Raw genomic sequence first — 14297 nt, forward strand, 5'->3', positions numbered from 1 at the left:
GAGTGGGCCAGAGCAGTGGTGGAAAATGTACTCGAATGTTTTACTTAAGTAAAAGTATCAATGCCGCAAAATAGTCCGGAAGTCCGGAATTCAAAATGTACTTGAGTAAAAGTACAAAAGTATTGGCATCAAAATATACTTAAAGTACAGTACCAAAAGTAAAAGTAGGCTACTCATTATGCAGAATATCCCATTTCACAAGTTCAACATGTATAAGGCTATTTTCAAATGGCCAAAATGTGTATAGGGCTGAAGTGGTTACTGTATGTTTTGTAATAATAAGCTTAATCTGCAAAGTAACTAGTAACTAAAGTTGTCAAATAATTGTAGTGGAGTAAAAGTACAATATTTGGATCCGAGATGTAGTGGAGTAGAAGTAAAAGTATTATTGGAAATTGGAAAAACTCAAGTGAAGTACAAATACCTCAAAATTGTACTTAGTTAAGTACATGTACTTAGTTACTTTCCACCACTGGGGAAAGGAGAGCTAGAGAGCTGGAGGGGGTGGGACGGGGAGAGAGAGAAGAGATACACAAGGGATTTTATCTCAGGGATATCTTCCCAGTAAAGACTCTGAAATTAAAGTCATTAGTCAGTGATGGTTCACTCACCTCCTCCAGCTGAACAGGTTAACTTGCCCATGCCCTGTTCTTTTACAGTCGAGTACACAGGCAAATATGGTTATAACAACAACATCTGTACCATTCATGTTGGTACAGAAGACAGGGAAGCACCTTAGGGAAGCACTTTAGGAAGCACCATAGAACAGTCGGTTCTCAACCTGTGGGTAATTTAATTATTATCTTTGCAGATCAAATTAGGGTAATTGTCATATGATTTATTTTCTCCCCCTTGTTTCTCTGTTGATGCCATTTGACCTGTCATAATGGACAGTCTAACACACTGTTGGAGCCCAGACTTGAACCTCTAACCTGTAGTGCCAGTGCACTTTAAAAAAATGTTTTAAAATACATATCTTTCTGGGGGCCCCCCATAAGAAAGATTTGTATTTAAAACTTTAAAAAAGTACCTTGCCAATCCATGGCAAGGCACAGCTGGCCTGTGAACCAGAATGTTATAGGTTTGATTCCTATCCCTGACATTTTGTCAAAGTATCGACAAATTTGGAAAGAGGTCCCAAAATCTTCCATCGACCTCCATTGTAAATCTCTGAACTTTTAAAGGAGCACAATTCTAAAACTATGAAACATTTCAAAGATTCCTTTTCAGGCAAACATGTCCATATTAAGATGAACATTTTAAAGTTTGAATGGGCTTTCTAGGTGTAAGTATGTAGGACTAGTAGCCTGCCACAGTTTGTACTTCTTTCCCTTTAAATATCCATTTACATTGACAATAACCTGGTTGACTGGTTCCAGACTGGACTTCTCTCCCTCCGAAGTTGTGAGGGACCACAGAGATTCCAGACTAATATCTACGCAGTGATATTAGTGTGGCCATGCCAGGCTTGCACAGTGGATTCAAACCCACACTTTGAGTCAGGTACTGGGGTTGAGTGCTTAGTCCACCACCGGACATTGACATGGACCATTAAATGACCTCTCTCGCCTTTTGTTCCTCAGGGCTTATGTTACTGAATATAAGATGATTCACCATACAGCCTGCAAACTGAGCCGAGGCTCACTGTGAAACCAACACCAGATGGAAGGAGGAAGACATCTCTCTGTATATCCTGAGTCACATCTATATTTGGGCTGATATTCATATCAGCGTATCCATTCCTAGGTGGGTTCCCATAACTAGTATGAGTGTGCGTGTGTGTGTGTGTGTGTGTGTGTGTGTGTGTGTGTGTGTGTGTGTGTGTGTGTGTGTGTGTGTGTGTGTGTGTGTGTGTGTGTGTGTGTGTGTGTGTGTGTGTGTGTGTGCGCGCGCCTGTGTGTGTGTGTGTGTGTGTGTGTCCTGGGCATGACGTTAAACTGCCCCGTTGTAACTACCATCGTCAATGTAATAGGTGCAGTCGATGCATTTGCAACTTCTGTGGACTCTTCTGTGGTTTGCATACAAGAAGGCACTTCTCACCGGTGGAATCTACCAACAGCCGACGCTACCTGACGGCCAGGTGGGACTTCCAGGCCCATGAGAACAACTACAGAGAGTGCTTTAACACCAAGCAGCAGTGCAAGACTAAGAACTTTGTTTCCTCTGGTGATCCAGCCAAGGACATAATACCCACGGACTGGTTGTCGGAGGGTTTCGACAACTTGGGATGCCCAAAGACGAGGCAGAAAGGCTGGCAAAGTATTGTGCTGTCTCTCTCTCTCTCTATTGTTCTGCCATATATGGCGGAGCTGCCGCTACATGTGCCCATGGAGTGCTGAGTGACATGCGTGTTGTATCATGAGGACATATATCCATGAGTTTGTGAATGTAACCTTTACTGCACCTAAAATATTTGTGTCCCTGTATGTTTTCCCTGTGTGTGGACATAAATAAATTGTTAAGCTTTGTGTGTGCGTGTGCGTGTGTGTGAAGATTCTTACATGGTGCATGTTCCCAACAAAGTAGCAAACTTTGAAAGTAGCACACAAAATAACATTTTTCATTGGGGTATGTTTCCTTCAGCTGAGAGAGCTGAAGGAAACAGGCTACCTGAACAGAGAATGATTCCGAAAACACATCCATCAGAAAAATTTAAACTCTTTCAAGAATGTATTACTTTAGGGCAGGATGAGAGTGGGAACATTGCTAAGTCAACATAAATTCAACCAAGGTGTTTCTGTCACTATTTATTGCGCAATCTCCAAAAGATTTCTACCTCCACTTTTTGTCTCCGCCAGGCTGAAGGCATGGCGAGAGAGTATGTTTTACCCCCTGTCCGTCCGTCCGTCCGTCCGTGTGTGTCCGTCTGTCCGCAGCTAATCTCTGGCACCGTTGGCTTGATCGCAGCGAAACTGTGCACACACACTCCCTGGATGCCAATTCAGAACCTCTGCCCCAAAATGTTTACATGGGCCTGTTATAGCTAGCCTGGTAAACCCTCCCTCCGGAAATCTCATTTCCATTTGATTCACCCCTGAAATCAAATGGAAATGGGATTTCCGGAGGGAGGGTTTACCAGGCTATGTTATAGCGCCACCAGGAGGCCGATTTGTGCAAAACCCATTCTTTTATATTACTCCTACAGATTGTATCCAAACGTCATACAAATCGGTACACACAGTATCTCTATAGTCATGTGATCAACCCGGATCTGTCCGATTTCCCAGATTCCATCCTCATTGGATGAAAAACACTTAAACCCACGATTTTTCAGCTATTTGCGTGAAACTGTATCATCTGTGTGATCTCCTTTTTCACAGTTCCTTGTCTGTTGGTCCAATGGCGTCTCCCTTAAATAAGTGCCTCACATTTTCAAGGTCGCCAGTTCAAGCCTCACTTGATGCAGACTTCATTTAAGTTGAATTGCAAACAACATGACTGTATCAATGAATACATGTGCAAATGGTAAAGATAACCTGAAATGCATATTTGAGAGTACGTTTTTTCAATGTATGACATACTTCATTCTGAAAATAGCCGATCTACAATCTCAAAACTTTTCAGATAGCAACGTGTTTCTGTGCTTGTAGATCGGCTGCTTTCACTGTTTTCGGTTGCGAGGAGACATACAATTTCTCTATTGGTAAATGGTTTGTGAACGAGTGATCTTAGTGTTGGCTTGGTTCATGACAGAAGGCAAGAGTTTATGATCTTCAACAGACAACATCAGCCTGGACAAAGCTATAGCAATATAGGTAGTGTTGCAGCCTATTAGTCCGAAGGTTGAGAATTCGATTCCTGTTAATGGCAATAGTAATGTCTCTCTCTCTCTCTCTCTTCAGTTTCCATGTCTTTCTCTCTCTCTCTCTCCAATCTATTCTGTTTCCATGTGTCTCTCTCTCTCTCTCTCTCTCTCTCCTGGCCCTGTATTATCGCTGCTTGCAGCTATATTTCTAGTTGTTTTTCGTTTTCAATTTTGAGGACATTTTCTACATTATTGTTTTACCCCCTACATCCAGTTCACTTAATCTCTATCTCTAAATGTGATCATGCGTCATATTTTGCACAAAACTGCTGAGATAGAAAGTGATGTCCATAATGCGATGTGCGGTCCAGAATGTCCAATGACCCACAGAGGCCTTTCCTGACACATTGTGAAAAACGACTTGGTCAAATCCAGTGGTGGAAATTAACTAGTACTGTATTTAAGTAAAATATTGAGGGACTTTTACTTTACTGAAGTATTTCCAATTGTTTATAGTTTAACATTTACTCCACTACATCTCAGAGTCAATTTTCTTACTTTTACTTCACTCCAATTATTTGAAAACTTTAATTACTAGTTACTTTGTAGATTTTGATTATTATTACAAAACACACATTAACACTATTTAAACTTTGGCTATTGGAAAATAGCCGATCTACAAGCTCTCGATGTGACGCATTGTGAGCTTGTAGATTGGCTATTTTCAAAAGATTTGTATGCGTTTGAAAACTTGAAATGGGACATTCTGCATAATTAGTACCTTTACTTTTGGTACTTTTAATTACATTTTAATGCTGATACTTTTGTACTTTTACTCAAGTAAATTTTTAATTTCCGGACTTTTACTTGTAATGAAGTATTTCTACATTGCAATATTGATACTTTAATACACAATTTGAGTAGGCCTACTTTCCCACCACTGCACATTGTGAAAACCGACTTGGTCAAATCACAGACAACTCTTGTGTGTCCTGATGGCAAATGTTGCAATGCATCAAAAGCCAGCAGCCACACATATCAACTAGGGGTGTGCCGATACACTAATTTCACGAAACGATACGATACGATATTTGGCTCACAACTTCGATACGATTTCGATACGATACGCACTTTTTTTATTATGAAAATATATGGAGGAGAAAAAAAGAAAATGCAAACAAATAATTCTGTTTTTGCATTATTCAGACATGCAAACTTGGTGCTTTTCAGCTACAATAGCCGTTTTGAATCCAAATAGTATGACACCTGACCCGAAAAAAAAACATGTTGTCACTCTTTTCACTTCGGGGCCGTTTGCATGCCTGATTATTATGATTGTAAAAAAAATAAAAAAAATAAAAAATAAAAAAATTCAAAAACGATATTTTTTTTTTCCAAAACGATACATATCGTCGCGAAAACGTATCGCGATATATCGCGGGACGATATATCGGCACACCCCTAATATCAACACTCTCTTTCTTGTGTATCAGTGAGTAACCTCCGGTGCGACATCCTTGAAAGGAGCAGACCAGCTTGTTAGGGTAGCCAGTACTGAGCATTTTCACCTCAGTTTTAACATTTGTAAATAACTGAATATCAAAAGTGAATGTCAATTATGAGTGTTTTAATCAGACCCTTAAAGGTAGGGTAAGTGCTTTTTGGTCAAACCCCCCCCCCCCCCCCCCCCCCCCACACACACACACACACACACACTTTTTTCTGATAGCAATCATAGCTATAGAGTGTTTGTCCAGCAACAGGGGTCTCCCCGTCCCTTCAGCTCTTTAATAGACAGAAAATACATGTTCTAAGTAGGTGACAACATGCCAGCCAATCAGCATCAGAGAGCACCCATTTATCAGTGTTACGGTTCCAATTTTGTCTGCTCATTTCTTTGTGTCATCACTTCCAATTGCACTTGTTTAATTGGTATCCCGACCTGAGAAAATGCATTTTCCGTTTAATGAAGAGCTGGAGAGACGTGGAGACTCCTGTTACTGAACAAACACTCTAATGAGTACAATCAGAACATAGAGCTATTTAACACTTATTGTAACCAAAGGAAAATCACTTACCCTACCTTTAACCGAGTTCAACTGCTGTACTTAGTAATTAGATTTGTTCCAGTGCAAGTCAAGAATCACATTAATTCAACGCACACAGCGAAACATGACCTTACTATAATGAGAAATGTATCAGGCAGATAGAGTCCAATTAGGCGACATATTCATGGTGCAACACCAGCTGGCGTTCACTGCACAATCCACGTGTCTGGACGCTGCTGCTTCATCAGCAGTGGTGGAAAGTAACTAAGACAAGTACATGTACTTAAGTACAATTTTGAGGTACTTTTACTTTACTTGTGTATTTCCAATTTCCAATACTTTTACTTCTACTCCACTACATCTCAGAGGCAAATATTGCACTTTTATTCCACTACAATTATTTTAAAACTTCAGTTACTAGTTACTTTTCAGATATAAATTATATTATGAAACATACATTAACCACTTTAGCCCTATTTTATATATAGGCTATTTGAAAATAGCAGATCTACAAGCTCACAATGCGTCGCATCGCGACGCATTGTGAGCTTGTAGATCTGCTATTTTCAAACATTTTAGTACTTTTACTTTTGGTACTTTAAGTACATTTTGATGGCAATACTTTTGTACTTTTACAAGTATCAAGTAAAATTTGAACTCTGGACTTTTACTTGTAACAGAGTATTTCTATTGCAGTATTGGTACTTTTACTTAAGTACATAATTTAAGTACTTTTTCCACCACTGCTGCAAGGAAACATGCGCACGTTTGTGGAAGAACACGTTCTGTGTGAAGCAGTGAGCGATCTCCGCCATTCTGAAGCGCAGTGTGGAATCAGACAGCATACAGGGCTGGCAGGAACCAGGTTTACTGGCAAACTACATATTAATTAGACACAAATGTTATTAAATATGAATCTCCATGCAGCGTTTCTATTAGACAATATAAACAAAAAGGTCTTGGCACGGCTTTCAAGCAGTACATAATAGGCACGGTTACATGCGTACTAATAACCCCATCTCTATCTGAACAAGGATGATAACCTGGTGAAATGAAAAGACCACAGCCCTGGTCTTAATCAGATGGACCCTAACACAACAAACACATCCAGATTTCTGCTCAAACTTTTGATTCCCTTGGCTGTGAAAACACCATCATATCTCTGCTGTTCGGCAGAAACCAGCTAACTCCAAAATGTTCATTTTTCAGGAAATGAAAAAAAGTGGAGTTAGGAGGTTTTGTTCATCATTGATAAGAACAGCTGAATGGACCTCCAAGCTCACAATGAGGTTGGAGGACAAAAGGGGGTGGAGCCTGGAGTCAGCAAACTCCGGTGGAGTTAGCTGGTTTAGCAGAAAGTTTGAGGATCCAATGGAGTTAGCTGGTTTCGTCAGAAGCACTTTTTAATGAATTTCATTGGTTCAATATTTTTTTTTACGAACACACAGACGTAAAAGGGTCTTCAATGGCCCTGATTTATGGGGAAAAATGCAAAAGCGTCAAGATGGAGTTAGCTGGTTTCTGCCGGACAGCAACGAGGGGGTGGGGGCAAAAACAAGAGTAACTTGACATGAATGCAACTCCAGTGTGTTTGTTTACACGTACAGCAGTGGTCTTCAACGTTTTTCAAGCCAAGGACCCCTTAGCAGAGAGAGAGAGTTGAAGCAGGGACCCCCACTACATATTGTATAAAACTGCGTTGAAGATTAGCCTAAACGTTTTCATAGATTTCATAGCTTGTTTGGCAGCACTATCATCAATGTTGTACAAACAAATGTTTTTTTGTTTGTTTTTTATACATTAGCTTCTCTATTAATTCACGTTAATGTGTCATTTTCTGACATTTAACCACTTTAAAGCCTCAATACTAAACTTGACCATTGGCTCTGTACTTGGTTAGCTCTTTTTTCCCTCATCACCAAACCTCCAAAAATAGCAGATGTTGTGAACTTGTACATCGGCTATTTTTTATTTGGCTCATGTTCCCCTCACTCCCCTCAGAATCCTATCACACAAAGATGTGGGGGACCCCCTGTAGTAACTCTGAGGACCCCCTAGGGGTCCCGGATCCCCTGTTGAAGACCCCTGCTGTACAGTGAGTGGTGGTGGTGGTGAACACTGTAGCAACATTTCAAAAAAATAATTTAAAAACAGAAAATAAATAGAAACGTTGAACTTTCATCTCATATGGCGATAGCTGCAGGCTGGATTGTGTTTTGTGCATCCGATGTGTGGCATTGTGGGAAATGACGTTATTGTGTGCATGTAAACGTAACCATTATGAAACGTGTCAAAACAGTGACTCAGTAACTCCATGTGCTGTTCCAAGGTGCAGGCTACCGAAGCTAAATCTTTACAACAACAAAAAAGAAAAAGGAGTTTAAATTAAGACTTTTATGTATCTGTGCTAAGTGGTGACAATCCCAAAGAAGAGAAATAGTGGTTTTGGGGGGGAAACAAACAAATCTAATGTTCTATCTTCTAAGCAAATCCCTCTTTTCTCAGTCGTTTTGGTTAGATTGAGGAGAACATAAGCTTAGTGTGTCTCTCTGCTTCTAAATCCAAAAGGGTTCATCAAAAAAAAAGTGCCACAAAGTAACCAGAAACAAAGAAGGTATCCAAGTATCCAAAAGGCACTGGTTGTCACATAGTCCCCTCATGGTCAGTTCAGCTTGAAGGGATATTGTCTTTAGTCTAGACAGCGTTAGAAGGAGTTCTCCTAAACGCTATGGGACTTTCGAGCCTTTGCGCTCGCACCACAGGCTCTCGTCTTTAGTGAAAATAAAAAATACACTTTTGTTACTCACCAAAACAAAGACGGTTTAATGGAGTTGAAAGCCTACTCTACTTAGTGTGAACACTCTGAGCCCCCCACCTCACGTCTAAAATACACTTTTTGGCCAGAAAAGAAGATATTTCACCATAAGGACAAATCTGGTCAATTGAATTTTTCTAGATTCCAGATGTTTCCTTCTGGTGAAATATCTTCTTTTTTGTCCAAAAAGTGTATTTTAGACGTGAGGTGGGGGGCTCACAGTGTTCCCACTAAGTAGGCTTTCAACTCCATAAAATCCTATTTGTTTTGGTAGCAACAAATAGGATTTTAGCGTATTTTTTATTTTTCACTAAAGACGAGAGGCTGCACAGCCTCCACTACCGGGGGTGTGAGGGGAAAGGATCGAAAGTCCCATAGTGTTAAGGAGAACTCCTTCTAACGGAATGGACCAGAGCTATCTTTAGTCCCGTCACTGTTCTTTCATAAAGCAGCTTGTTCTTTCTGTGTCGGACTGGGTGGTCCGGGGGTGGTCCTGGGCTAGGACAGCCTCTCCATTTCAAACTGGCTGTGGTGTCCATTAGGTGTGCAGGCGCTGTTGTTGGGAGAGTTCGATCCCCAGGCTTCCGGTGCCCGGCCGCTGTAGCCCGACTTGGGCAGCGCCGCGTCCCCCCCCGAGGGTCCGTGTGGGACGACCGTGAGCGGGGTAAAGTCGTCCGACGGCCCTGGCGGAGACGTGGGGGGCTCGGGGGGCTTGCGGCCGTAGTAGAGCGCCCAGAGCAGGGTGAGGGTCAGCGTCATGGCCAGGATCTGGGCCACGCCTATGGACACGCCCAGGAAACGCAGCACCTGGAGCTGCTTCGTTCCCCGGATGAAACTGTAGATCTTTGGCCCGCAGCCCTACGAGAGACACACGCACGCGCACACACACACACACACACACACACACACACACACACACACACACACACACACACACACACACACACACACACACACACACACACACACACACACACACACACACACACACACACACACAATAATTGTCAAGTGGTGCAGTATGATTACTGGTGCTACCCTTCGTAACCTTTATAGCACCTGTATGAAGTGAGGGTCATCTCAAAGACACAGACCCTTGTTTGGGACCCTCAACATCTGTACATGTTGAGCTCCAGATGCTTTCATCAGGGTGGAGGTTTAGTGTCCCCAAAGGCAGCATTAATAGATGCAGATTGTCCATGTTCCATCTGCTATTGTTTTATAAACAAACACATTTTGTAATCGGATCTCTCTTTCTTTTCCCCCATGATTGATTGTGACAGTGTGGGAGATATAGACCTTGTATTGAGTTTGTGCACGATGTATTGTATGTATTTGTAATATGAACTAAAGCAAATTGCCCCTCGGGGCCATTAATATTTTACAAAGAAAACAAAGCAAGGCATTGTCATACTTTGGCTTGTCCCCACATATGAAACATGATAAGAACTAATAGTCAGTCCATGTTCATGTGTTATTCCTTTTAAAGGTAGGGTAATTTTTTTTTTTTTGGTTAAAATAAGTGTTAAATAGCTGTATATTCTGATAGTACACATTGCCAGACCGTTTGCTCAATAACAGGAGTCTCCATGTCTCTCCAGCTCTTTAATAAACAGAAAATGTATTTTGAGGTTGGGATAAAAAAAATATCCAATCAGGATAGGGAACTCAGTCAAGATACAGATTGACCCATTAAGACCTGGAACGCATCTGCGTCACTTGAGATTTCTTTGGCTATTCAAAAATAGTAGATATACAAGCTCATAGCGCGGCACCGCGCTATGAGCTTGTAGATCTGCTATTTCTGAAAATTATTGGAAAAAAAAAAAAGAATCGCCTTAAGTCTTAATGGGTTAAACAAGTTAAATTGGAAGTGATGACACAAAGAAATGAGCAGACACAATTGCAACTGGCAATTAAAGAGCTGGAGAGACAGGGAGACTCCTGTTACTGAACAAACACTCTATAGCAAATATAGAATCAGAATATAGAGATTTAACTTTTTAACAAAAAACTTTTTGTTTTAACCAAAACATATCACTTACCCTACCTTTAATATGTCAAAATGAAAACATTTCATAATAAAAGTGTTTGTCTCTAAGCAGAGGAAACACTCCCACAGAGTGTGACCTGGAAATCTGCAACAGCTGCACTGGAAAACAAACAGAACACACACACACACACGCACACACACACACACACACACACACACACACACACACACACACACACACACACACACACACACACACACACACACACACACACACACACACACACACACACACACACACACACACACACACACACACACACACACACACACACATACTCTCGCACGCAGCCAGAAGGCAAACACTCCCAGCGATGGAGGGAGAGAGGGACAGAAGGACAGAAAACAGGAGCAGAGGTGTGGAAAGGCCAGCTTGAAGACTGTGTCAAACCTATTTCTCTTTCTCTCTCTCTCTCTCTCTCTCTCTCTCTCTGCCAGTGGGAAGTTAACTTTGTGATGCCACATGCCTGAGTGTGATAGTCTCCACACTACTGTTGGTAGAGAGACAGAGGGAAAGAACAGGAGAGAGAGAGAGAGAGAGAGGGGAGTATGGAGCTGTTCATGCAGACAGACGTGGTGGTGAGAGAGAGGTGGATCATGGTTGACTCCCTCACACATTCCCCTCACTGATACTCCCTACTGCTGCCTGTATGAGGACTCACTGACTGACTCATCACACACACACGCGTGCGCACACTCACACATGCGCGCACACTCACACATGCGCGCACACTCACGCACGCACGCACACACGCACGCACGCACGCACGCACGCACGCACGCACGCACGCACGCACGCACGCACGCACGCACGCACGCACGCACGCACACACACACACACACACACACACACACACACACACACACACACACACACACACACACACACACACACACACAGATGTATATATAGGATTGTTAGGCACAACACAGAGACAACACACACATACAACACTGACACTGTAAAAACATTTTAAGCTAGAATGTTTACTAACATACAATCATTCAGTATATAGAGTAGAGACACAACACACACTCTCACTCTCATAGTCTGTCTGTCTCCTAGTTGACACAATGTATTGTTTAGCTCTACAAGCTATTCACGATTTTTCGAAAGCATTTCAGATCTACAAGCTCATAGCACGGCACTCGGTGCCACGCTACGAGCTTGTAGATCTGCTTTTTTTTGTTTTAATCGTGAAAATTTGAGCAAATCTTTGAATATATATATATTTTTAAGTGAACATTTTTTACTCAAATCTTTGATTCTGGGGGATTCTACAAATGTTTTCTAAATCCTAAAAGTTATTTTTGAAAAATACTTATGTTGCTATAATATCAGTGATTCTCAAACCTTTTTCAAGTCAAGGACCCCCAAAATGTATTGTTTTTGTCCACGGACCCCCCCATTTTTTTCCAGGGAACCCCTCCAGAAGCAAAGATTTGAGTTAAAAATGTATATATATATATTCAAAGATTTGCACACGTTTTCACGCTTTTATTTTCCAAAATAGCAGATCAAGCTCATAGCCACGCTATGAGCTTGTATATCTGAATATCTTTTTGAATAGCCCAAAGAAATCTAAAATAAATGAAACAGATGCGTTCCCGGCTTAAACTCAGACAGGATGATGCACAACACACAAGCTCACAGGGGAAATTCATGAGACACAAACATTAAAAAAAAAAATCTGGTAGCACTTTACAATAATGACCCGTTATAAAGCATTTATAAACGTTTATAAGTAGTTTGTAGACTATTAACAAATCATTAACAACCTGTTTGTTGACATTCGTAAATGATTACTAAAACCTTTATAACTACAGTTACAAATCATTTGTAAAGTATTAGTAAGTAGTGAACTATTCATGAATAAGCCATTTATATACATCTGTACAAGATTATTAAATCATTTGTAACGACCCATTCTAAAGCATTTATAAACGTTTATAAGCAGTTTGTAGACTATTAACAAATCATTAACAACCTGTTTATTGACATTCGTAAATGATTACTAAAACCTTTATAACTACGGTTACAAATCATCTATAAAGGTATTAGTAACTATTCATGAATAAGCCATATATAATACATCTGTAAATGATTATTAAATCATTTGTAACTGATGTTACATAATATATACACGCTATTGGTAGCTTGTTCATGTTTAACATATGCTTTGTTAAACATTCCTAAAGTATCTATAAATCCTTAGTACATGTTATTATGTGCCCTATAGTAAAGTGAAGACAGTTCATCATTTACAACTGTCTGTTAATGTGTTTGTTCATGTTTAACATGCTTTGTAAAACATTCTGTTTGTTCTGAAACGTTTTGTTGTCAACCCCCCAAATTGGACAGTGGACAGTGGACCCCAATGTGAAAAGATGTAGTGTCAGGGCCCCCCATGAAAAAGATTTATATTTATGCTGTAACACATTTTTTTAAAGTTATTTGTCTTGTTTGTTGTTCAAGTCAAAGCACCAGGAAGGCTGTACTTGTAAGCCATCTGTTAGCTCAATGGGTTGAGACGCAGTATTCATGATCCAGAGGCCATGAGTTCAAATCCCATTGATGTCTTTCCTATGATTCTTTCCTTTGCAGACTGGCTTCCAGAAGATCAACTGAAAACTACCAGGAAGGCTATATTTGTCATCCAACTGTTAGCTCAATGGGTTGAGACGCAGTATACATGATCCAGAGGCCATGAGTTCAAATCCCATTCATGTCTTTCCTATGATTCTTTCCTTTGCAGACTGGCTTCCAGAAGATCAAATGAAAACTACCAGGAAGGCTGTGCTTGTCAGCCATCTGTTAGCTCAATGGGTTGAGACGCAGTATTCATGATCCAGAGGCCATGAGTTCAAATCCCATTGATGTCTTTCCTATGATTCTTTCCTTTGCAGACTGGCTTCCAGAAGATAAACTGAAAACTACCAGGAAGGCTATATTTGTCATCCAACTGTTAGCTCAATGGGTTGAGACGCAGTATACATGATCCAGAGGCCATGAGTTCAAATCCCATTGATGTCTTTCCTATGATTCTTTCCTTAGCAGACTGGCTTCCAGAAGATCAACTGAAAACTACCAGGAAGGCTGTACTTGTCAGCCATCTGTTAGCTCAATGGGTTGAGACGCAGTATTCATGATCCAGAGGCCATGAGTTCAAATCCCATTGATGTCTTTCCTATGATTCTTTCCTTTGCAGACTGGCTTCCAGAAGATCAACTGAAAACTACCAGGAAGGCTGTACTTGTCAGCCATCTGTTAGCTCAATGGGTTGAGACGCAGTATACATGATCCAGAGGCCATGAGTTCTGAACTCATGGCACTCATGGCACTCATTGAACTCATGGCCTCTGGATCATGAATACTGCGTCTCAACCCATTGAGCTAACAGATGGCTGACAAGTAAAGCCTTCCTGGTAGTTTTCAGTTGATCTTCTGGAAGCCAGTCTGCAAAGGAAAGAATCATAGGAAAGACATGAATGGGATTTGAACTCATGGCCTCTGGATCATGTATACTGCGTCTCAACCCATTGAGCTAACAGTTGGATGACAAATATAGCCTTCCTGGTAGTTTTCAGTTGATCTTCTGGAAGCCAGTCTGCAAAGGAAAGAATCATAGGAAAGAC

The 14297-nt window shown here is 41.0% G+C and overlaps 1 protein-coding gene across 1 annotated transcript in view; it reads right to left on the reverse strand.

Annotated features, from left to right (window-relative positions):
- Positions 1–8841: 8841 nt before the first annotated feature.
- tspan12 (tetraspanin 12) overlaps positions 8842–14297 on the reverse strand; it is a 32464-nt gene continuing 27008 nt past the window's right edge. The window contains exon 8 of the mRNA XM_084050298.1: positions 8842–9466. Coding sequence (XP_083906424.1) covers positions 9107–9466 — 360 coding nt within the window. The 3' untranslated portion in view covers positions 8842–9106. The remainder of the gene's footprint in view (positions 9467–14297) is intronic.

The sequence above is a fragment of the Gymnoscopelus microlampas genome, assembly GCF_963454915.1.
Source record: "Gymnoscopelus microlampas genome assembly, chromosome: 23".
NCBI classification, from domain to species: domain Eukaryota; kingdom Metazoa; phylum Chordata; class Actinopteri; order Myctophiformes; family Myctophidae; genus Gymnoscopelus; species Gymnoscopelus microlampas.